The following is a 22,738-nucleotide window of genomic DNA, read 5'->3' on the forward strand; positions in this document are numbered from 1 at the left end:
AACTGTTTTTTTTTTTTACTATTTTAAAAATAAAAATGTTAAATAATCTATTTAAAGATTTAGCATGTGCCTGACATATAGTAGATGGTCATTAAATGTTAGTTTTATTATTAAGCTGTCAAGCCAAGGACAACCTTGTGATGCCAGGCACAATGCTAAATGTTTGAATAACTCCCCATTCAGAACAGATAAAGGCTAAGCCCTTACTTCCTCCAGATATGAGGCTTGTCACCCGGGACTTTACCAGAAAAACATATACCTTCCTTCATACCATATATTAACTCTAGGTTTGTATTGTTCTATACTTTTCTTTTAGGCCCTCTGGCTCTATTCTAGAAATTATTAGAAAAACTCTTTGGTAGGTTTGGATGCTCTTGTTGGAGAGCTCCTGAAGATGCAATTGTCAGAAATGGGAAAACAAAACAAACCAAAACACCCTCTCTTTAAAGATAATATAAGGTAATAGGTGTCCCCGACTTAAGAGGAGTCAGGATCAACGAACCTAGGGTAGGGGAAAGCTAAACTTCATCAGAAACCTTCCATATTGTGAAATCCCTGCATTCTGTAAACTTCTCTTTTCTCGTTTTGCAACAGCTTGTCCCTACTGGAAAACCGCAGACCCTGGACCATATACCCTTCCTCATCCTGGACCCTGGACCCCTTTGTCCCTCCTACTCTCTCCTCTCTAGTCTCCAAAGCTCTAACATCCCATTTCATGTCTGGTCAAAGAAAATCTGCTTTAGAAATTCACTGGCTTCTTGTCTTCCCCTGGACCCAGCAAAGCCTGGGAGTCCATCTTGGGGAGATGGTGTTACTGTAGCAATTAACTCTGGACGACTTGGGGTTTTTTTGTTTGTGTGTTTTTTTAAGATTTTATTTATTTATTTTTTTTACAGTCAGAGATCACAAGTAGACAGAGAGGCAGTCAGAGAGAAAGAAGCAAGCTCCCCGCCGAGCAGAAAGCCCTATGAGGGGCTTGATCCCAGGATGCTGGGATCATGACCTGAGCTGAAGACAGAAGCTTTAACCCACTGAGCTACCCAGGCGCCCCGGAGGCCTTGTTTTATCTAGTTAATACGCTGTGCATCTCTTGGCTTTACGTTATGGTTGTGCAGACTTTGTGAGGATACTGAAGGAATCTCGGCGAGGGAAGAGCTAGCAGCGTTTGCCAAAGCGACCTTGGATACCCAGTGCCTAAGGTGAGCTCTTGGAATGAGGATTAGGGTAGGATTCCAACAAGAACCGCCAGTGCTCAGGGCTAAGGAGAAACAGCGCCCCCTAAAGGGAGTGCGGATTAAAGTTGCTAAATCAGGCCAGCGATATCACGTGTTCTTCTTTCTGCCAATTGAAAATTAATAATCGCTTCCTCTGTTCCCCATGGAAACAACCCCGCCCCGCTGGCCCTCCCGCCCCATTCAAACGTGAGGTTTTGGCGTTTTATTGAGTGCTTAAACTGACAATCAAGTGCCTGCGCTTTTTGGCTGGACACCTTGCTTCCGCCAGGCAAGTTAGCACACTGATTGGCCAATAGAGTGAGAGCTCTTATGATATAGCCCAATAATCCTACTTCTGGGCGGGGTCTAATGCGGACGCGGGGCCAATCAGCGGCGGTGTTGCTTTTGTGGCTCCACGTCGGCAGCAGCTGCGGGGCAAGATGGAGGCGCTGATTTTGGTAGGAGCCGGAGGGGCAGCTGAGATGCGGCGGTGTCCAGAGGGGCCGGGAGTTGGGGTTCAACCTGACTGGGCGGGGGTAGCAAGGGGGAATTCCGGGTAATCCTCGCGGACCGAAGCTTTTGCCAGTCCCTGGAATAAGTGTGTGGCCTAGTATAGAAACTGTAGGAACTAAAGCCTCGGTTTAGAGTAGGAAGCTCTTCCGGGGAGAGGGAGAATCCATGGAAAGTTGGAGGGAGCACATGGAGTCCTTAGGATGTGTAGGATCATAGGCGTACTGGAGCGAGGTTCTTTAGGTTCCCCCTCATTCTGAGCGTTACGGATGATAACCTGGTTTGACTTTCTCCAAACCTTCAAACTAGCCCCAAATTCTAAGAATAGACTGCAGGTGTTTATCATCACAGGGTTCTCCTCCTGGTTGTCACAGCTTGACTCTCCTTTGATAATAACGTTACATTTCTTCCAAAAACGGGTTTCCTTTTACTTTAGTCTTCTGTTAATCCCCCTTGTGTAGTTTTGTCATGGTAAATGTATTCTGTCAGAGTTCTGGAATACCTCATAGAGTTAGCGTGGATTATAGAATATTTTTCCAGACGCCTTATTTTGTTCTTTTTTTCCTCCCCACTAAGACTTTAGGAATTCTTAGTGCAGGATCTGGGATGCTAACTCTTCCTTGGTTATATGAGAATTTTGATGGCCAAAGGGTGTTATAGATTCCTTGCCCATAGGATCCCTTTTGCTTGTTGAAACAAATAAAATACTGTTACTCCTTTAGAACTGAACTAGAGGATTTCTCTCTAAAGTTCTCTGCTTTGCAGTTTGGGATGTTAGTATTAGCTCCCAGTCTCCTTGATTGAGTTGAATTCCAGGCTCTTTCCAAAGACAAGTTTTCTTGTGTCTTTTCCTTCAGCTCTAATATATGTGCACATTCAGATTTTCATCAGGTAAAAGAGAATAACAGGTTTGATTTCTTTCAAAATGGCAAAGATAGGGATAAGTCCTTCTCATTTGTATGGATTGGTCAAGTTGAGGCAGCAAGCTTAAAATCTGAGATTTTTTTTAATTTTTAAATTTTTATTTTTGTAAGTAATCTTTACACCGAGTGTGGGGCTCAGACTTGTGACTCAGAGATTAAAAGTCACAGGCTCCACAGCTGAGCCAGCCAGGCACCCCCTAAATAGGTTTGGTTTTTTTAAAGATTTTATTTATTTATTTGTCAGAGAGAGAGAAAGCACAAACAGGGAGAGTGGCAGGTAGAGGGAAAAGCAGGCTCCTGGCTGAGCAAGGAGCCCAGTGTGGGACTCGATTCCAGGACCCTGGGATCATGACCTGAGCCAAAGGCTAACTGACTGAGCCACCCAGGCGTCCCAAGCCCTGAGTAGTTTTTAATAAGATATTTTCTGTATCAAGCAGTTAGCCAGTATTCTTAACCAGTTAAAAGACACAGATAAATTCCAGGGAGTTGGTTTCTTGGGAAGTTTTTAGGAAAAAATTTTTAAATGCTCCCTACATCTGTTTACAAGGTAGCTTGCTTAGAGGTATAGGGCTGAGGGACATGAGACTTGGGGAGCCCTCTTAAGGAATCTGTGTATAGTGGTGAGTTGAAGGAGGTATATGTGAAAGTCTCACATTTTCTCTTACCTCATTTTTCAGTCTGTGCTTCCTCAGTGAAGTCTGTTTCAGTCTGCGTCTTATATCCATTTTGATCTGTACCTAAGATGCCACTTTCACAGATTCTTGCTAAACTGGTCACATACCCCTGAACTTTGCTTTTAAAACCATATTGATTCTTTGTCATGAGAAATCTATGTAATGGGGTTGGGGGAGCCAAATTACAGGGAAAAGGGATTGCTCAGGGAAGCACATGTCAAAACAAGGATTAAATTTTGATTCCTCGTCCTCCCAGACTAAGTCTCTTTCGTATTATTATAGATTTTCTTATCATGGACTTTGTACCTCTTCAGTATGCAGAATTGTACTGTTAAACATCAGTTATATAGGGACACCTGGGTGGCTCAGTGGGTTGAGCCGCTGCCTTCGGCTCGGGTCATGGTCTCAGGGTCCTGGGATCAAGTCCCGCATCGGGCTCTCTGCTCAGCGGGGAGCCTGCTTCCCTCTCTCTCTCTCTGTCTGCCTCTCTGTCCACTTGTGATCTCTGTCAAATAAATAAATAAAATAAATAAAATCTTTAAAAAAAAATCAGTTATATAAAGCTTTTGTTGGGGACAAAGTACTAATAGGTATCAGTATGTTTGCTGGTCTCCAGAGTTCTTATGATATTAAACTAGTATTTTCCTTCCTCTACCACAGCTCTTTCCAACATTTTTTTTTTCTTTTTACAGTTTCATTATATTTGGGTCTCAGTTAAGAATTTTATATTTCTCGGGACGCCTGGGTGGCTCAGTTGGTTAAGCGGCTGCCTTCGGCTCAGGTCATGATCCCAGCGTCCTGGGATCGAGTCCCACATCGGGCTCCTTGCTTGGCAGGGAGCCTGCTTCTCCCTCTGCCTCTGCCTGCCACTCTGTCTGCCTGTGCTTGCTCTCGCTTCTCTCTCTATGTCAAATAAATAAAATAAAAAATCTTAAAAAAAAAAAAAAGAATTTTATATTTCTCTTTTTTTTTAAGATTGGCACCCCAAGAATTTGATATTTCTCCCCATTCCATCCTTTTCTCAACCAGAGTTCTAGGAGAGAATTAAGCCCTAAGGCATTCATTAATATAATGAGTCAACTTCTCTGTATCCACAATGGTACTAGTTTGTACCATCCTTGGGAGAAGTTTAAAAAAAAAAAAAAAGCTGTCATTTAAGTAGTTTTCAGTATTCAGTGCTTCAGATGAGGAGCCGTAGTTGAGAATCTAGGTGATACTGCTAAATTTTTATTTCTCTCTACCCTCACAAACTGGCCCACAAAATTTAGCCCCAGCAGATTCAGAATCACCTTTCAGCTTTGGTCCTTTTTAACCTCATCCCCTCCTCTTGTTTACTCAGCAGCATCTGATTCCTTAAATTGCCATCTTTTTTGTGAAAAGTATGAGGAGTACCTGGATTTTTCCTTAGCTTTCTACTGAACTAGGTTTACTGTACGGTGATAATACTAAATAGACTCCTCCTTAAAGAGGGTAGACACTTTGTGAAGTTCTTGTTGGCTTTCTCCTTTCACATTTCTTTTTCCTGGTTTGTCTGGACCTCTGGAGAAATCTGATCAAAGTACATTATCTTTCCATCCTCACCTCTACAAGGCCCACAGCCATAGGATACTGAGAAGGGAAGGGTAATCTAGAGGGGGTCATGAAGAAAATCTACTGAAATTTGATCTTGATTATGGGAATTTCTAAATACCAGTAGTTTCCCTTCATTTAGGTGCTTTACAGTGGGTGTCATTTCTTTCTTGAATTAAGTAATCTGGCTCTAGGTTTTGAGCAGATTTTTCTTACTTTTCTCAGGTCCTCTTGTAGTCTCTAAGGAAAGAGACCCTTTCATCACCTTCTCTTCCCAGTGCTTTATAGTGCTTCCAGCCTGTATCTTTGGACTCGGCTTCCTCTCTCCTGCTGTTTTCTGCTGGTTCTCCCTTTCTTAGCTGTGAATGGAGAAGGATCTCTGCAGGTCACCATTCTCCATTAATAACCAATGAAATCTTAGAGATAATGACTTATCCTTTTCCTCCCTTCCCCCTATACCTTTTTTCCTCAAAGCTGAATTACTTTAGCAGTCTAGATCCTTAAATCTTTCCTCATAGGTTTCATTTTTCCTGATCCTCCATAGATTCACTTTCTGTTTTTCCAGTGTTCTTCCAACTAAATTCTATCCTTTCTCTCCCCTTAGTAGTGTTTTTTATTCTTAAACAATGGCCAAATCCCGAATTCTAAGCCTCGTTGAAAAATCAGGGCATCCAGAGTGCATAAGAGTGTGCACTTGGAGGAGGAAACTATGCAGAATACATCAATGACTTAAAGGTTGATATTGCTCTGTGGCCTTCGCTTCCTGAATCATCTTAATGGGGCTTTTGTTAAATTCCTTTGGCACTAACTGTAGAGGTACTTGGCCTAAATGCCCCCTCCCCCTGCTCTGGGCAAAGGTATCAATTACATTAAGCCCCCAAAGCACTCCCATCTCGATCCTGGCAGTCCCCTGTCCCCCTCTCCCAGCTGCGTCCTTGCTGGTGCCTGGCCCCTCCATTTCGTTAGGAGAAGCAATCTCCTCGTTCCTGCACTGTGGAGATATATTTCTCAGCTAGGGCGCGAGCAGTGCCAGCACTGCCCCCGGTGAGGTCCCTGGCAGCCATAAAAATTTTTATTGTGATTATGTTGGTGTCGGGGTGTCCATCTGGGTTATTGCACACCTAGTTTAATTGATTGAAGTTTAATTTATTGACACTTCAAATTAAATGATCAGAATAAACTGTGCTGTTACTCTGGCCGGCTTGTTTTAATGGTTGATTGCTGGAAGCAGACCTCGGCTTGAACTAAAACCCCCAAAGAGCAATTGACGCTGCTTCTAACTCTCTCCATGTCTTGCCCTCCAAGAAGACCTCGTTATAGATTTCCGACGTATTTATATATATTTTTTCCCTCTCCTTCACAGTGGTGGGAAAGAGTTGGTCCCTGGCAAGGTATAAATTATATCAAAGGTCTAGGGGAGCTGTCACATGGTCAAAAGAGGAGGAGGGGGTCTCCATATGAAGAAGGCCAGATCCTTGAGAAGCCAGGTCTTCCCTGTGGGGCAGAGGATAAATGCAATTATCCAGATATTTGAAGGAGCCTAGTGGCAGATTTAGGGTCTTTTTCATCTAGATATTTGCTACTGTTTTTTACTCCATTGACATGACTTGGTTAGAGTTAGGATACTGACAAGAGGACTAGTTATGGAACAGAAAAGTTGAGAAGCAAATAAAGGATAGAACAGGAGTAAAGAATCAGTGCCTACCTATCCACTTATGGTAGAGTAATTAGAAAACGGAGGGCAGAGTGCCCTCAAGCAGCTGACGAAGATGGATTGGGAGGTCAAGTCCATGCACTTTATAAGATGCTGGTACTGGCAGAGGCCCTCTCCCATTCTGTCTTGCCTTTCTCTCAGATCGGATTATTAGAGGAGTTCTGTTATCCTTAAATTTCCTAGCTTTCGTTTTCTGCTGTTGACCACATCCATCTCTTCAGAAGTTTTTCCTGCTGTGTCCTCTAAGTCTCAGGCGGCAGGTGAAGCACATGTCTCCCATGTGGCTCTTTAATTCTCCACTGTCAAGGCAGATATCTCCACCTACAGCCATGCATTTGGATATCTCTACCAATTTTCTTCAACTCCTTTTCTATTATTTGTGGACTTAGTAGAGGGAGACAAACTGGGGCAGAGGATCGCAGTTATTCCTTGGGGTGTGATTCTGAATTTTGGGTTGATAGACTGAAAGATGAACACAGAGGCTGTCAACTCATTCTCTTAGACTAGCAGATGTTGGGCAGGGTTTGGGGGTGGGCACAGATAACATGAAACATCATAACCAAGGACACCTGGGTGGCTCTGTGGGTTAAGCCTCTGCCTTCAGCTCAGGTCATGATCCCAGAGTCCTGGGATCGAGCCCCACATTTGGCTCTCTGCTCAGCGGGGAGCCTGCTTCCCCCTCTCTGCCTACTTGTGATCTCTCTCTCTCTCTGTCAAGTAAATAAATAAAATATTAAAAAAAAAAAAAGAAACATCATAACCAAGAACTCAGCAGAAAGGGATCTAGTTCCATTTGATATTTCCCTTTACCGAGTGGTATTTAAATGAGAGCTCTTGGATTACCAAACTGGGAAGGCAGGAAGTTCTAATGTTGCTCTCAGGCCTAGGGTGTGGAATACTCTGATTTCTGCTTGTTTAACTCCGCTTTCCAGTGCTGCTTGCTTTGTCCTGCATTTCTGTAATTCTTTCACTTTCATAACAGTTGGAGAATTGACTGTGTGGCCCCTGGGGAAAAATTCTACAGATAGCCTTTCTGAAAAAAATATATATATATATATATTTTTTTAAATAAGTTCTAGGCCCATTGTGGGGCTCAGACTCCTAACCCTGAAACCAAGAGTTGCATGCTCAGTCCACTGAGCCAGCCAGGCATCTGGCTTTCTGAATGTTGAGAGCACCTGAGATTTTGCATTCCTGAAGGGCTTGGGCTTGGTTACCTTTGCCCTTCCTATCTCACAGCCACCAAATTTAGTCATTGAAAGGTGCTGACCTTTGCTCCCCCTGCTGGCTGCATTAGTTTTCTCAATCATATTCATTAATTTATGAAGACCAAACATATTTATTGAAATCACTATTTGGTATCAGGCAGAGGAGAGGGGGTGATTTACAAAAGTATCATTCATTTCCCCCTTTTTTCCCTCCCCTCTCCACACCATCTTATTATCCTCACAAAGTATATTTAATTCTGAGCTCCTTGAAACCATAAAAAATTTGTGAATGTGTATTTTTCTGGGAATGGGGTCCCTATATTTCATCAGCTTATCAAAGAGGTCTTCTGTAACTTAAGGTATTAACTTTAACTGATCCAGGTCAGGCCTCTCATTTCTTTGATGAAGAAGCAGAGTCCCACAGGAAGGTAGGATTTGTATTAATGGCTGATCCAGATTATAATAAAGGGGTTTTGGAGTTTGTTTGTTTATTTATTTATTTATTTATTTATTTATTTGACAGGTGGAGATCACAAGTAGGCAGAGAGGCAGACAGAGAGAGAGAGAGGAGTTAGCAGGCTCCCTGCAGAGCAGAGAGCCCCATGCGGGGCTCGATCTCAGGACCCTGGGATCATGACCCGAGCCGAAGGCAGAGGCTTTAACCCACTGAGCCACCCAGGCGCCCCTGAGTTAATTCTTTTCATTTGAGGTGGCAGATTGGAGCCCTCAACCCCAGAGGAGCTTTTCATTTTAAAGAAGTTGGCACAGAATCAGGGAGCAAAATACCTGCTTAGCTACGTGGACCTGGGAGTCGTATCTAGGAATTTTTCCTTCTAGTTTATACTGTTTTGGTTTTACTTTATAAATAGGGTTGAGGGAAGGGCATCTTGTTTCTTCTTGTTCAAAACCTATTGCCAAGCAGGGTACTACTTTTGGCATGGCCATAAAGATTTCTTTATAAGTGGAAAATGAAGAACTTTCTAGGAATCTCAACCGTATTCTTAGTTGTGCCCTTTCAGCTCTGTGAGTGGCATCCTCCAACTCCACAAAGCCTTCTTGGCTGTGTTCCCTGCCCCCACCCCCCGTGAATTAAATAAAGTAACCAGTCTTAGCCCTCAAATACCCTGTCTGCCTGCTGCAAAGTCTTACCATCCCCACCCCCATCCTCTTCTGGTGGCATTCCATGATCTTATCCCAGAGTGCCCTCTTACTGTATGCATTGTGAACTGACTTCATTCAGTACTTTTTTCAGAGCCCATCTCCCCTAGTTTGACTTAGAAGACACAAAAATAGCTTTTATCCAGAGCTGCCTTTTTAATATTTTTGCCGGCTATAATCCTGAGGAAGCCTTGCAGGTCATTCGAAGGCCCACAGGGGGCAGCACTAGAAATGACTTCCCCCTCTAGTCCCCTCCGTGCTGGGGGTGGGGTACTGGGAGATAATGTTTTTCACCAGGCTTCAGAAAGCCTCTGATTGAGATCAAAGACTCCTTTGCAGCAGGCTAGTTGCTTGTTCTGCGTTGTTTCAACTCTCCTGAGGAGCCCAGTCTCCTTTTCTTGATAATGAAAACATACAAGAAAATCTGTCTGAGCCACCCAACCTCCCACAAACCAGTCTGCCTACATATCATTTCCAGGCACTATTAGCATTTGAGGTGAAGTTCTGTTATACACTCAGGCTGTGGCTCTCTGAAAGTCAGTGCATCACAGAACTTTGTCTCGAAAGCTTTCTAGCAGCTACACATTCGGGAGCAGGAGGGAAGAATAGACCTTTTAAATCCTTTGAACATGGCCCTAAGCTTGTAGGGTCTTTTTCAGTAATCAGCATTTAATGTGTTACAAGGCCAAGCCTAGTCCATTGTCCAGGAGGCCCATTTCTCAATAGCTGGGAGTTATTTATAAACTTACCCTTTGCAAAAACTTAAGATGAAATTACATTATCAGTAATGGCTTCTGGGGCCTTTAAACTGGCTGGTTTTATGGTAAGAGAGGAATTCTTGGCCTCCCCACTCCGGTGAGGTAAAGGTCCCCGGCTGAAGTGGAACCGGCAATAGTCAGGAGGTGGCAGGAGAAGTAAAGGAGAAGCTGCCTGCTCCAGCTGTAGCAGAGTGGAGAATTAAAGCAGCCTTTAGACTCATGCTGCTTTAATTCTTGGATTTGTTTAGGGTGGTTATCCCTTTGGAAGTTTGAAATGACCAGCCTTTTTCTCTAGTGCCTTCTTACCTCTTTCAGAACTGTAGTAAATCAGATCGTTCTTCTGCCTGCCTGCCTTTGCCTGTCTTTCATCCTTCCCAGTAAGCTCCACTTCCTATTTGGGGGCTTTCCTTGATAGCGTCTCCTAGGAAGCCAGTGAGAAAAGCTAGGAGTGGAACCCAGGGATCTGTTTCTTTGCCAGCAGTTTTTAGGCACTTCTACCCTGTTGGCCACAAAGGACATTGTTTCTCTCCTAGTTGGCTGTGGCTATAGGGTTTTTCTTTTCTTTGGGATCCAGCCCATTCTTTCTAGGGATGCTAGACTCAGTGACTGCAAGAACTAGTTACCTATGGCCAGATCAATGCCCAGTTTAAACCATTAGGAATCTCTCCAAGGTTCCTATGAATGTGGAGAGAAGAACAGAGCCAAAGATTTCCAGGGAAAAGGTTGTAGGAAAAATGATCTCTTCTAAATTTCCTTCCCTGTGAGCTTCTTTTCCTCATTAAGGAAACTCATTCCTATGGGTGCATCCCTTTTGGTGAGTTGAGGATCCAGTGGCTATAGAATTATGCCTGCTTTATGGGAAGATCTTTCTGTGGGGTATAGAAGTTAGGAAAGCTACTCTGTTTGTAACCTTTTAGATGATATTCTAGGGGACTTCCCTCTGCTAGACACAGTTCCTTAGTTTGAGACAGAGTATTTATTTCAGGGAGTAATGTGTATAGGGTGAGCATCTCTAAGGAGTATTTATCAGAGGAGAGATAAGTTGGTAGTAAGATCACTCAGAATGGCCACACCAGAATGTCTCCCTGTATTTGGAAGTCTCATTATAAGAGGGTCCCTTAGATGCTTACTGCTTCAATAAATTTTACTTTATCCTCAAACTTCATTAATTCTCATAATCATTTAACAAATACCGAAAGTTTAGTGTGTATCACACAATCTTTAGAACACTTGGAATAAATCAGTGAACAAAACACAAAATTTGCTGTTCTCAAGAATTCAAGTGGGGGAAAGCTTACATTCTTCATCACCCTGTTGTCAAAAGACTGGGTTCCCTCTACTCTCATTTTTAACTCCGTGAGGGTAGGGTTGGTTCTTTGCATGGAACCGTAAACCTCCTGAAACCTCATGGGACAGTTTACCTTTGTAGACTTTGCAATTTCTGGATCCTTGGCAATAATTCTTTTATCCTCACTCTTGGGTCTTTATTAAACTTGTGCTTGGAGATTATATTTAGCTCCTGTGAGGACTGTGGGTTTCCTAAGTAAGGCCAGGAAGCGGAGGCAGCAAAGCAACAGCCCTTTCTCATAGCACAAGGGAAGGATATCAGTGGTAGGTAATGTTGATTAGAAATTCAGGGAATGTGGGACGCCTGGGTGGCTCAGTTGGTTAAGCAGCTGCCTTCGGCTCAGGTCATGATCCCAGGGTCCTGGGATCGAGTCCCACATCGGGCTCCTTGCTTGGCAGGGAGCCTGCTTCTCCCTCTGCCTTTGCCTGCCTCTTTGTCTGCCTGTGCTCGCTTGCTCTCTTTCCCTCTGTCTCTTACAAATAAATAAATAAAATCTTAAAAAAAAAAAAGAAATTCAGGGAATGTGAGGGACACCAACTGGCTCAGTTGGTAGAACATGGAACTCTTAATCTTGGGGTTATAAGTACCTTGGGCGTGGAGACTGCTAAAAAAATATGAAAGAAAGAGAGAGAGAGAAAGAAAGAAAGAAACCTGAGCCTGCAGACACCTTCCATATACATAACACTGCCTCCCTTTCCTTCCTCTTCATCTCCTGGTTAGCTGGTTCCCTAGAAGTTGCAGGAGTAGAGGAGCTTCTGCAAAGTGATTTATTTTGCGGTTGTTTGAGTGTAACCATTAAGGCCGAGGCTGTGGTTCCTTTATGAGAGCCATTATCCTCAAAATTTGATTTTGGGTAGTAAAAGAACACTCCCTTCCTGCTCATTATATCTAGGCTCGAGGCTTCTTAGATCCTCTTCTTACTACTTCTTAACTCTCCCCAAAATCAGATTGGTTTATGTCTTGTAAGTTAAGTGGTAGTGGTTGGGGGTGTAGTAGAAGGATTGGGATCATAGGGGAAGTCTTGGAAGATGGATGTCTCACCGGGTTGCATTCAGAACTGGTGTGTCTGTGTGCATGAGTGTGTGCACATGTATACGTGCTCATTTCCTTCTGCCCAGTGTGTGGGTGGTTTAGGGAAGGCTTGCTTTATGCCTCTGCATTGCTACTGCATTGGGACTGCAGAAACTTCTACGTACACTAGGGCATTCAACCCTATTTTCAGATGGGCTCGTGCAGTGCCTATTAATTAATCTGGTCACATTCCATACCTACCTGTGCATGGGAGACCAGGGAGGGAGAGTAATTTGGAAAATAACTGTAGCATAATATTTGGAAATAACAGCATGACCTACCTTGATTAAACTCTCTGTGTGTCTGGCTCAGAGAAACTGTTTCTCTGATGCTGCTTTGGAGTCCTTTGTTGAAATGCCCCCTCCCTCAATTCAGTTCATGCACCACTTGATCATTCTCAGTGAGAATTGCCTAAATCTAACCAGGTTGGGATAGGGGACATACAGAGGCACCTCTGTATCCCCTTGCAGCCCCAGTGGGATGAGGGGAAGGTATCTGGTTTGTCAGTGGTGGCAGGAGCCTTTAGGACTGAAGGTTATGTTCATATCTCTTCAGGAACCTTCCCTGTATACTGTCAAAGCCATCCTGATTCTGGACAATGATGGAGATCGACTTTTTGCCAAGGTGAGATTCCCTTTGAAATTCATTTAGGAGCAAGACAAAGACTTACTCTGAAATTTGGATCTAGGGACTGCTCCTATTATTTCATATTCCTTGATACTTTAATTTTGAGAATCCTTCCATTTTCCTGTGCCTACTCCAGATAAAACCCAAACTGCTTCTGTGTCTTAGTTGCCCTGCTTCCATACTTGCGTCCCACAGATTTTGACCTCCTTTGTTGTCAGCATCAGATCAGAGAAAAGCTTGGGGACCTTGGTTTCTGAACAGTACAGTGCCTGGGTGTGAGAAGCAGACTGCCTGTGCCCATCACTCCTGTCCCTTTTCCTTCTGCCTTGTTGCCCTGCCTGGGCTTTTCCAGGGAATTCTCTTGTAGTTCCAGGGTTCCAGCCCTAGGGCTGCAGTCACCGCCAAGCTTATTACCTCCTGACATCCCTGTGTGGTGTTTCTAACTTTGGATCTATTGAAAGAGAGGAGAAAGGACACCCCTCTCCTCTCCCTCCATATCCCCCCCCATCCTGTGGAAATTTTTTCTGTCCCTGGTGTATTAACTCCGGGCGAGCACAGCATAAATCAATCAGCAGGTAGAGATTAGTTTAGAATTCACCAGCTGTTCCTCCCTGTAATTGGATGTAACTATGCAGGACACCTTTTGAAACAGTTATCCAGTTACTAAATGCCAGACCTGTCATAGGTCTTCAGCTGACTGCGACGGATTAGCCCCTAAAGAGCAGAGCGATTTAGCAGCCTGTATCTCCACCCCGTGCCAGGGCGGGCTTGGGAGTGGGCTCAGAAATGTGCTAGATTGTCTCCTGCTTCTTGCAGTTTGCAGAAAAGAGAGCTAAGATAGAGGGATTGGGTAGGCTTTGCCTTGGTTTCTGCAGCCTTTCCCCATTCCTCAGCTTCATACTGTGAGTAAGGGTCTGAAAGAAACATTCTGTGCTTCTAGTGCTTTTTGTGTTCCCTAGCACTTCTCCCTAACATGGGTAGCTCTTAGGGCGCACTTGATGAGCTTCATCTAGAGATTACTATCCTGGAATGCAGACAGGGGCAGGACTTCATCACAGAGCTTGCAAGCCTGTGCCCTATAGTCTTAGAAATGTGAAGTGGGCATGCTTACAGCAAGGTCTTTAAAAGGGTTTTGGTTTTTTTGTTTCTTCTTCTTCTTCTTCTTCTTCTTTTTTTTTTAATATTTGCATACTCACCAGCCATTCCCCACCTCCATAGTTCTTCCTTCTTCATGTCAGTATTTTTCCCTCACCCCATGCCTTGAAGGAGAGAAATCCAAGATCCAGGGCAAAAAACAGACACTAATCATTCTGGGCTCCCAGCTCTAATGACCCAACCCATCTCCTTTCTCTCTGACCAGTACTATGACGACACGTACCCCAGTGTCAAGGAGCAAAAGGCCTTTGAGAAGAACATTTTCAACAAGACCCATCGGACTGACAGTAGGTCATTTTCCTTTCACTGCTCCCCGTGTTGGGGGAACCATGGCATGCAGGGGGTGGCAGCAGGGCTGCAGAGAAAGGATAAAATGACTGCCTCCTTTTTCTTTGTCTTCCTCCTCCCCTCATATAATAAACTCTTTGGAATGTAATGGGGAGGTGAGTGTACCTCACGCGGGAATACCGTGCTGGAAGGTTGGCTGTTAGCTACCTGTCTAGTCCGTGGATTTATGAGCCTCACTTGACAAATTTAACTGCAGCTCTGCTTATTGTACCGCATCCATTAGGGCAGGTAAATGGAAGTCTGTAAAGGTGACCGCTCTGCATTTTCACCTCCGAAGGATCGACTAGTATCCTGTCTCATACAAGGAGGGAAATAAGGGTAGTTGGTAGGGAGGTGGTTAGAGGAGAAGATACACTTCAATTTCCCCAAGTTTGTACTTCCCTTCTTCTGCTACCATGGGGAAGAAAAAAGCAGGTCAACTTTGGTCTTTGGGCGTTATTATGACCTACCTTACTTCAGCCCAAACAGCTGGATGCCAGAGTTCATGGTAACTTCTTCTATCCTACTTTCTTATCTCAGGCTATCCACTGTTTCCACCTTTCCTTCTCCCACCCCCAGGTGAAATCGCCCTCCTGGAAGGCCTGACAGTGGTATACAAAAGCAGTATTGATCTCTATTTCTATGTGATTGGCAGCTCCTATGAAAATGAGGTGAGAATTCCACCCCTATTTGCTATCTCTGATCCCACTTTCTAAACCATAAGCAGGGCATAGTATGGCGTCAGGACCCTAGAAGTGTTGCTCTGGCTTCTGACTGGGCTAATGAAGTTGTCAGAGATCTCTGCTGACCTCACAAACATGGCCTAGCAAATAAATCAACCTAGAGTGGAAATTTTCACCAATTGCTTTTTTCTTTTGTCTTCTTTTTTTTTTTAAAGATGTTATTTATTTATTTGACAGAGATCACAAGTAGGCAGAGAGGCAGGCAGAGAGAGAGAGAGAGGAGGAAGCAGGCTCCCTGCTGAGCAGAGAGCCCGATATAGGGCTCAATCCCAGACCCTGGGATCATGACCCGAGCTGAAGGCAGAGGCTTTAACCCACTGAGCCACGCAGGTGCCCCTCCTTTGTCTTTTTTTTAAGTTTTATTTATTTGAGTGATCTCTATACGCAACATGGGGCTTGAACTCACAACCCTGAGATCAGGAGTTGCATGGTCCTCGGACTGAGCTAGTCAGGTGCCCCCTGAAATTGCTCTTGCTCTTTTATCTCCATGTAGGAGACACCATATGTATTTTAATACATACTAACATGTATCAGTGGCCTTCGCTGTATAGTGTTTTTAAAGATGGATTTCTTTGTTCTGTCTTTCTTTCTTTTTTTTTAAGATTTTATTAAGAGAGGGGCGCCTGGGTGGCTCAGTGGGTTAAAGCCTCTGCCTTTGGCTCAGGACATCATCCCAGGGTACTGGGATCGAGCCCCACATCCGGCTCTCTGCTCAGCAGGGAACCTGCTTCCTCCTCTCTCTCTGCTTGCCTTTCTGCCCACTTGTGATCTCTGTCTGTCAAATAAGTAAATAAAATCTTAAAAAAAAAAAAAGATTTTATTGAGAGAGAATATGCATGCGTGCACACACGATGAGGGGTGGTGGGGTAGGGTGGGGGCAGAGGGAAAGGGGGAGAGAATCTCCAGTAGACCCTGAGCTGAGTGTGGAGCCTGACACAGGGCTTGATCTCACGACCCTGAGATCATGACCTGAGCCAAAACTGAGTCGAACACTGAGCCACCTAGGCATCCCTTATAGATGGATTCCTGAGGTTTGGTCAGGGTTGGGGGGATGCTTCCTCCTGCTATGAAGGGTCCATACCTGACTGAATTTGGGTCAGTTAGGCAACATTTGGCGTCATGTTGAAGCCACACATTCTGAATGGATCAGCCTGAGAAGCCTGTGGGTATAGTCCTAACCTGTTTCCTACGCACAGGAAAAGCTACTTACCTCAAGTAGCAACGTCTAGGAGAAAAGATAAGTAAAAATAAGCCCCCACATAACTCGAAGCCAAAGAAACGTTTGAGAGAACCAGTTCTTTTGAAGCTCTTATTACTTTAAATCTTTTGTAAGGTGCATTGTTACCTAAATCTTACAGCACTTCTGTACTTCTGTGGGCATTAGTGCCCTTGTTTTGTATTTGAGGAAACCAAACCGTGAGGAACAATATGAAATTATTTGCATATAACCACTGTTGAACTACAGAAGTGGCAGTTTCTTATGGTTCAGCCTAATAACTTTTCCAGGGTCACACATCTAGAAATGGCCCAGCTGGGATTTAGCCCAGATCTGTCTGATGCCAAAGGCCATGCTCTTTCCACTAACCCTCTGGCCTTAGCTATTGTTTGGCTAATGATTTCTTTACCTAAGATACCAAGTAACACATATACAGTTGGCAAAGACATGTAGAGGAGGACTGTGATGGGAAAGTTTGAACAGTCTGGTCAAAGAGAGAATTTATTTCTGTGAGAAACCACAGGTCCTCTTCCTGTTTTGCTCTCACTTTCACCTTATGCTTTTGGTCTTTTGTGAAAGCCTTTGTATTTTGATGCTTAATGAATTAGTGGGTTTTGTGTTCAGGTAACAGTTTTCAGGGCCTTGAACCTTATCCTTCTGCTTCTTCTGTTTCCCAACAGCTGATGCTCATGGCTGTTCTGAATTGCCTCTTTGACTCATTGAGCCAGATGCTGAGGTGAGCAGGCCATTCTTGACATCTGTTTGGGAGATAAAGTCACTATTCATCAGGCCCAGGGGTTTGTGGGGAGAATTAGCAGAGGCTCCAGGGAATTGATTTACCTTGAGAAGTTAGGCTTATTATTTCAGAGTAATTCGCACTGATAGGGGAGACTGGATGGAAAGTACTTCCCTCCTGTGGGATAATTCTCCTAAGAAAGGGGACTGGACAGGAGCAGTGTCTCTCTACTCTGTTATTATCCAGTGGCTCTTTCAGAGTTCTGAGCACTGGTAAGGTGCTTTTCTAGACTTCATTAGAAGGTAGGAAAGGGCAAGCATAGGAAAATGTCCCAGATGTAACATTAGTGCCTTGGGAATGGAGGTAACATTCTCAGTTTTTAACTTTAACCCATAGGTTTTCCCTTCTTTAGAACAGAAAGAATATGCCATTTTCCCTCTCCTCCCTTCCCACCTCCGTAGCAGCCCTCTGTTTCCCACATAGATGGGCAACAGAAGAGATATAAGATACTTTTCCTGAAAACATCCAGGAGTCTGAACTTCATTCCCCCAGCAGCTCCCAAGTGAACCCAGTACAGACAGCCATCCGCCATCCGGAGCAGAACAGCAGGCGCTCTCAGCCCCACAAAATCAGCAGGGCGAATGGCTCAGATTTCCTCAGGAAGGGGATGATTTATTTCTTAGCCAGGTGAATGAATAGACTTCATTTCGGTGATCTAGTGAAAGAGTCAAACTGACGGATGTGACTGGCCACGTGCACAACCACCGGATCTAAGGCTGGTGGATGAGGGCCCTGACTGTTCCCAGCCCCCTACTTGGGCTTCTTTTCAAGGCCTGAGAAGAGCTGATGAGGGAGGGGGAGAAGGGGGGAGTGGAGAGAGGCTTAGAAGGTTTGTCAGAGCTTAAGTGCAGAGAATTTGCATTCAACTCTTCTCCATGTCCTGCCACCTCCAGATTGAGTTTAGCTGTTTGTTTTCTTTTTTCCACTCACTGATGTCCGTGTTCATGAGCAGTGTCAATAGCCACATTACGGTAGGTAGGGAAGAAACTAGCTCTGGATAATCAACCCTTGAATAGTCAGAAATTGCCTGTATTTTTTTAATCTCTTTCCTGACATTCCTGATACTTATTCATTAACCAAAAGTAAGAAGAGGTTTAGAGTGGATAAGCCAAAAAGTACTTATTTACTTTTCAGTGTGTGTGGCTGGTGCAGATATTTTATTGGTCTAGTTTTGGATCTCCAACTCAGACAATGTCCTAGGATTCCTTTTATACACTGGCTGGTTTTTTCTCTTCTCTTGGGGACTCAGGAAAAATGTAGAAAAGCGAGCTCTGCTGGAGAACATGGAAGGGCTCTTCTTGGCTGTGGATGAAATCGTAGATGGAGGGTGAGTTTTCTGACCTGCCTGGACCTCCTTGGATTTCGGGTAAGGGAGTGGAATAATTGCTTCTGTCCTAAGGCGAGTGGCCTGAGTGACCAGAGTATCCCCACAATGAAGGAGTTTGTCTTTGAGGACAGAGTGAATGATGGTTTCTTCTTTGTCTTAGGGTGATCCTAGAGAGTGATCCCCAGCAAGTGGTACACCGGGTGGCATTAAGGGTAAGCAGAAGTATGCTCCCCTACATCCCCCATCTACTCACCCTCCAGGGCCATACCTGCTAAATGCATCTAAAGGTCAGGGCTTATAGAATACACAGATCCTTCCCCTTTCCTTTCAAATTCTCGTTGTCTCAAAGAGGGGCAGCAGAAGGAGCATACTTTTGCCCCTTACCTGGTACCTAGCATCCCATATAGTCTTTGCACAGAGGAGACATTTAATACATACTTAATTGAATCCAAGATGAATAAAAGGGGTGCCTGGGTGGCTTGAGGTGCCTGGGTGGCTCAGTGTGTTAAAGCCTCTGCCTTCAGCTCAGGTCATGATGCCAGGGTCCTGGGATCGAGCCCCACATCAGGCTCTCTGCTCAGCAGGGAGCTTGTTTCCCCGGCTCTCTCCCTCTGCCTGCCTCTCTGCCTACTTGTGATCTGTCAAATAAATAAATAAAATCTTAAAAAAAAAAAAAAAGATGAATAAAAGAAACTTTAATGGTTCTGAAACTATAAAGGAACTTGAGGTTGATTAATACTTCCTTTGGGGATGGATCCCAATCTGGTGAGTCAGGGGAGTGTCTTCCTTGTCTTAAAGTCTGACGACACCACCTCTTTCTCAGGAAGCATTAATTTGCGAGAACCTCAGTCCTCTCTTGATGGTAGTAATATCAGAAAGGGGCCTCTGAGTTAACCATAGATGCCTCCAAGTCTGCTAGGGAGATAATGGTGGGTATAGAGAGAACCCATCGGCAAATTGTGGGGTGCAGAGATGTTTAAGCGAAGCAAATCTCCCCATTCATAGAATGTCCCAGCTCTGACCTCCACAGAGTGAAGGCTGACAATGTCGGGTAATGGAAAATCTTCTCCCTTAACTGCCTTGGGCTCCATTTGCATAGTTTAATCTTCTCCTCTAACATATGTCTCTATGTGGCAAGAGAGAGGGTTCCCCCCCACCACCCACTCCCGCCTTCCCCTTCTCAGGCTGCTGTTGCAGCAGTTTATTTCTTCAAATTAACATGCTGTCGTTACCCATCAGGCCTTGCGGGATCCATTAAATTACCCCTGGCTCCCCCTCATCCTTTCCCTAGTGATATTGATATTCAGGGAAGGTCTTCTCTGACTAGGGAATCAGGTCCCCTACCCCCAAGTTGAGGATCAGATAACCTGCTGATTACTTGGAATGGAATAAATCTTTTAAGAAGTCCAACTGCCTTAAAACAGAGGATGGATGAAATGACCCTTTTCTGCTTACAGACTCTCTGGCCAAGAAAATTGTGACTGTACTACCTAGAAGGGACTGAGAAGTCAGGCATCTGCCTTTTGCTTCAGTTTAAAGGACCACTTTTTCCATCGCACTACTGACTTCAGTCCGGTCTTACCCCACCTTCCTCTCACGCTAAATGTTTGTCTCTCTGTGTCATAGGGCGAAGATGTCCCCCTTACGGAGCAGACCGTGTCTCAGGTATGTCTTTCTCTCCACATGGACTGGACCAGTAAAGAGGCTAGACTAGAATTCCACCCCAGCCCAAGTTTGAATGAGTTTAGAGACTGAAGGCACATTTTTCTTGGCTCTAGTCCCCAGAGAACTGGGAACTCATACAGCCAAATACTCCCTACCCACCCAACTCCTATCCCATGTTCCTGTGAGCAGTGGCTGTCAGCCTTGCTCTGTACCCTTCAAACCCTCCCTGTTTGATGCCTCATTCAATGATTTACTCCCCAGCAGAGGCTTGCCTTAAGCAGATGGTCTGTGTGTGTGCACGCACACACACACACACACACACTCTCTCTCTCTCTCTCCCTCTCTCTCATTATTCAAATGAGGGCTAGGCTGGAAATGCATATTCTAGAGTAAAGCAGGTTTTACAGATCTATCCTGCTACTTTGTGGATAGCTTGTCTACCTGATGTGGGAGGCAAGGGAGGGATTCTGTTTTCTATCTACTTGGAATTCTCACCAAGAAGTCCATCTGGATGCGGTAACTCTTCCTTTCTAACATATGGCCAGTAACCCCCAGTTTTTTCTCTCCTCCCAGGTATATCTCTTCTCTCTTCATCCCCCCAGTGGATTTGAATTTTTTTGGAATTTCCCAAACTGACAATCCTCTAGGGCCCTAGAGAGCTTCTTCCCATCCCTCTACCCTTGGGGATTTTTGTATTTGCCATTCTTCTAAGGACAGGGAAGGCAAGTGAGGGGAAGGAGAGCCCCAATCTCTGTCCTTGCCCTGCCCCCCAGCAAGCCCCTCAACTGCCGCCCTTGTCCCTGCAGGTGCTGCAGTCAGCCAAAGAACAGATCAAGTGGTCACTCCTTCGGTGAAGACCTCACTGTTCCTGGCTCCTCACCCTCTCAAAAAATCCACACGTCTGCTGTGACTTCTCATCCAGTCCCCCAACTGATGCTCTCAGGGTCATCTCGGGGATTACAAGGGACCCTTAAATCTCCATTCTGTTTGGTTGCTTCCCCAAACTCCAATGTATGCTTCCTATCCTTTCTCACTTTTTTGTAGTCTGGGAGTAAAACTCCCAGCAGATTCTAAACGCAGGGTAGGGGAAGCACCTTTTTCCTTTTTACACTGGATTATGCTCTCATACTCTCCTACCCCACATATTTTCTTCTCAACTTTTGTGCCCTTTGCTGCAGTTACACTTGAGATCAAAGCAGGAGAAAGAATGTGCTGAGCGTTTTCCTCCCTTTGCTTTTACTGGGCCTTCATCCCAACAGCCCATATGTTAGCAAGGGGAGGGAGAGAGAGAATTCTTTTCCATAGGATGAGTGGGGGTGGCATATCCAGTCTGAAGCTACAGCCCCACCTAATTGGCCTCAGCATTTCCTCCCATCCCTTCTTACTGCCCTGTCCTCCAGCCTTGGAAAAAGGATTGGGAACAGCTCATGGGCTGGGGACAGAATGGAAGAAGCAGGGATTTAAGTTTTATTGGATAGGGCTTATAAAATTCTGTTTTTCAGTCAGCTGCATTCTTTAGCCTGATCCTGGCTTATAGCTTCAAAACCACTGTGGTTTGTGAGTGTTCATTTTAGGAGCGTCTGTCTCCTGGTCCACTACCTTGACTCTCCACCTTCCCTACTCATGGGATCTTGGCCTGGCTTGTCCTTGCTGTGCCCTGGAGCAGAGCCAGTCCCTGAACTAAAACTCCATTTTAGTCTTGGGAAGAAGAGTTTTTGCTCAGAACTGGGGAGGGGTGGGATTTATGACTTGGGCCTCTGGGCTGTGTCCCCTTCACTCCCCCACATGCATTTCACTCCTCTGCCCTGGGTTTGCAATCTCTGCGGCTTAACCCTATCTTCTCTCTGCCTCAGCCTTACATCCAGGCAGTAGGTCTGCGCTCCTTCCCTCCCTAGGTCGCTGAGAGAGGTCCCTTCCCTCAGAAGACCTTTGGGATTTGGATTTCCCCAGAAAGATGGAGGTTGGAACACCCACTCATGGGTCTAATCTTTCCCCTTGACCGGAAACTTCCCACAAAAATGTCTCAGAAAAACCTTCCTGAGACTTAAGCCTTCTGTCCCACCCACTAACTGCCAGTTCTCCAAGACTGAAGTGGGGTGAATAACCGGGCATATTTGAGGGAGCATTTTTGTGTCGGAGATGTATGGAGTCAGGAGATCGCCACCTTCATATACTGCTCTGTGCAAAGAGGAATAAAACAGATTTCTTTTTCCAAACTGCCTTTGTGTGATGTTTCTGTTCTTCTTCCTCTCTTTTTGGCAGCTGCTTCTATTCCTCCAGCAACCCCCATTGCTCCCCATCTTATAATATTTCTTCCCTCCTACCTCAGAGACTCCCCAGCATTCCACCCCCCCATCTCTAATTTACGGGGCTGTTTGCCTCCTTGGCATCCCTCCGTCCCCTCGCCTGGAAATTGGCGCCAGGGGTGTGGTGGGGGTGGTATTTTCTCAGTGGGAGTCCCAGGGAACTGAGTGCTCTCCCCCACCACCCCAAAGCCAGCTGCCTGCTCCCGCCTCAGCCATTAGTAACCCGGAGACGCGCACCTGCGTGGGGGCTCTCCTCAGCCCCTGCTCCCTTCCCTCACCTCCCACTCCTGCTCTGAAATGGCGCTGAGCGGGTTATTTATCGGAGCCAGCGCTGCTCCAGAAGGTCAGGACGGTGGTGTAAATAACCTCTTCTCGCCATTTCCCCGTCCCTCCAGAGCCTGCTCCCCTCCCCCTCCTCCACCTTTATTC

The 22,738-nt window shown here is 45.1% G+C and overlaps 1 protein-coding gene across 1 annotated transcript; it reads left to right on the top strand.

Moving 5' to 3' along the window:
• The first annotated feature begins 1,591 nt into the window (after positions 1-1,591).
• COPZ1 (COPI coat complex subunit zeta 1) lies at positions 1,592-22,219 on the top strand. The gene is made up of 9 exons (XM_059403317.1): positions 1,592-1,672; positions 12,703-12,771; positions 14,135-14,216; positions 14,836-14,927; positions 16,896-16,951; positions 18,261-18,338; positions 18,499-18,550; positions 19,965-20,003; positions 20,810-22,219. Exons 1-9 carry the CDS (start codon positions 1,655-1,657, stop codon positions 20,855-20,857), a joined length of 534 nt encoding a protein of 177 aa, XP_059259300.1. The 5' UTR covers positions 1,592-1,654; the 3' UTR covers positions 20,858-22,219.
• The last annotated feature ends 519 nt before the right edge of the window (positions 22,220-22,738 follow it).

This window comes from Mustela nigripes, chromosome 6 (assembly GCF_022355385.1).
Source record: "Mustela nigripes isolate SB6536 chromosome 6, MUSNIG.SB6536, whole genome shotgun sequence".
NCBI classification, from domain to species: domain Eukaryota; kingdom Metazoa; phylum Chordata; class Mammalia; order Carnivora; family Mustelidae; genus Mustela; species Mustela nigripes.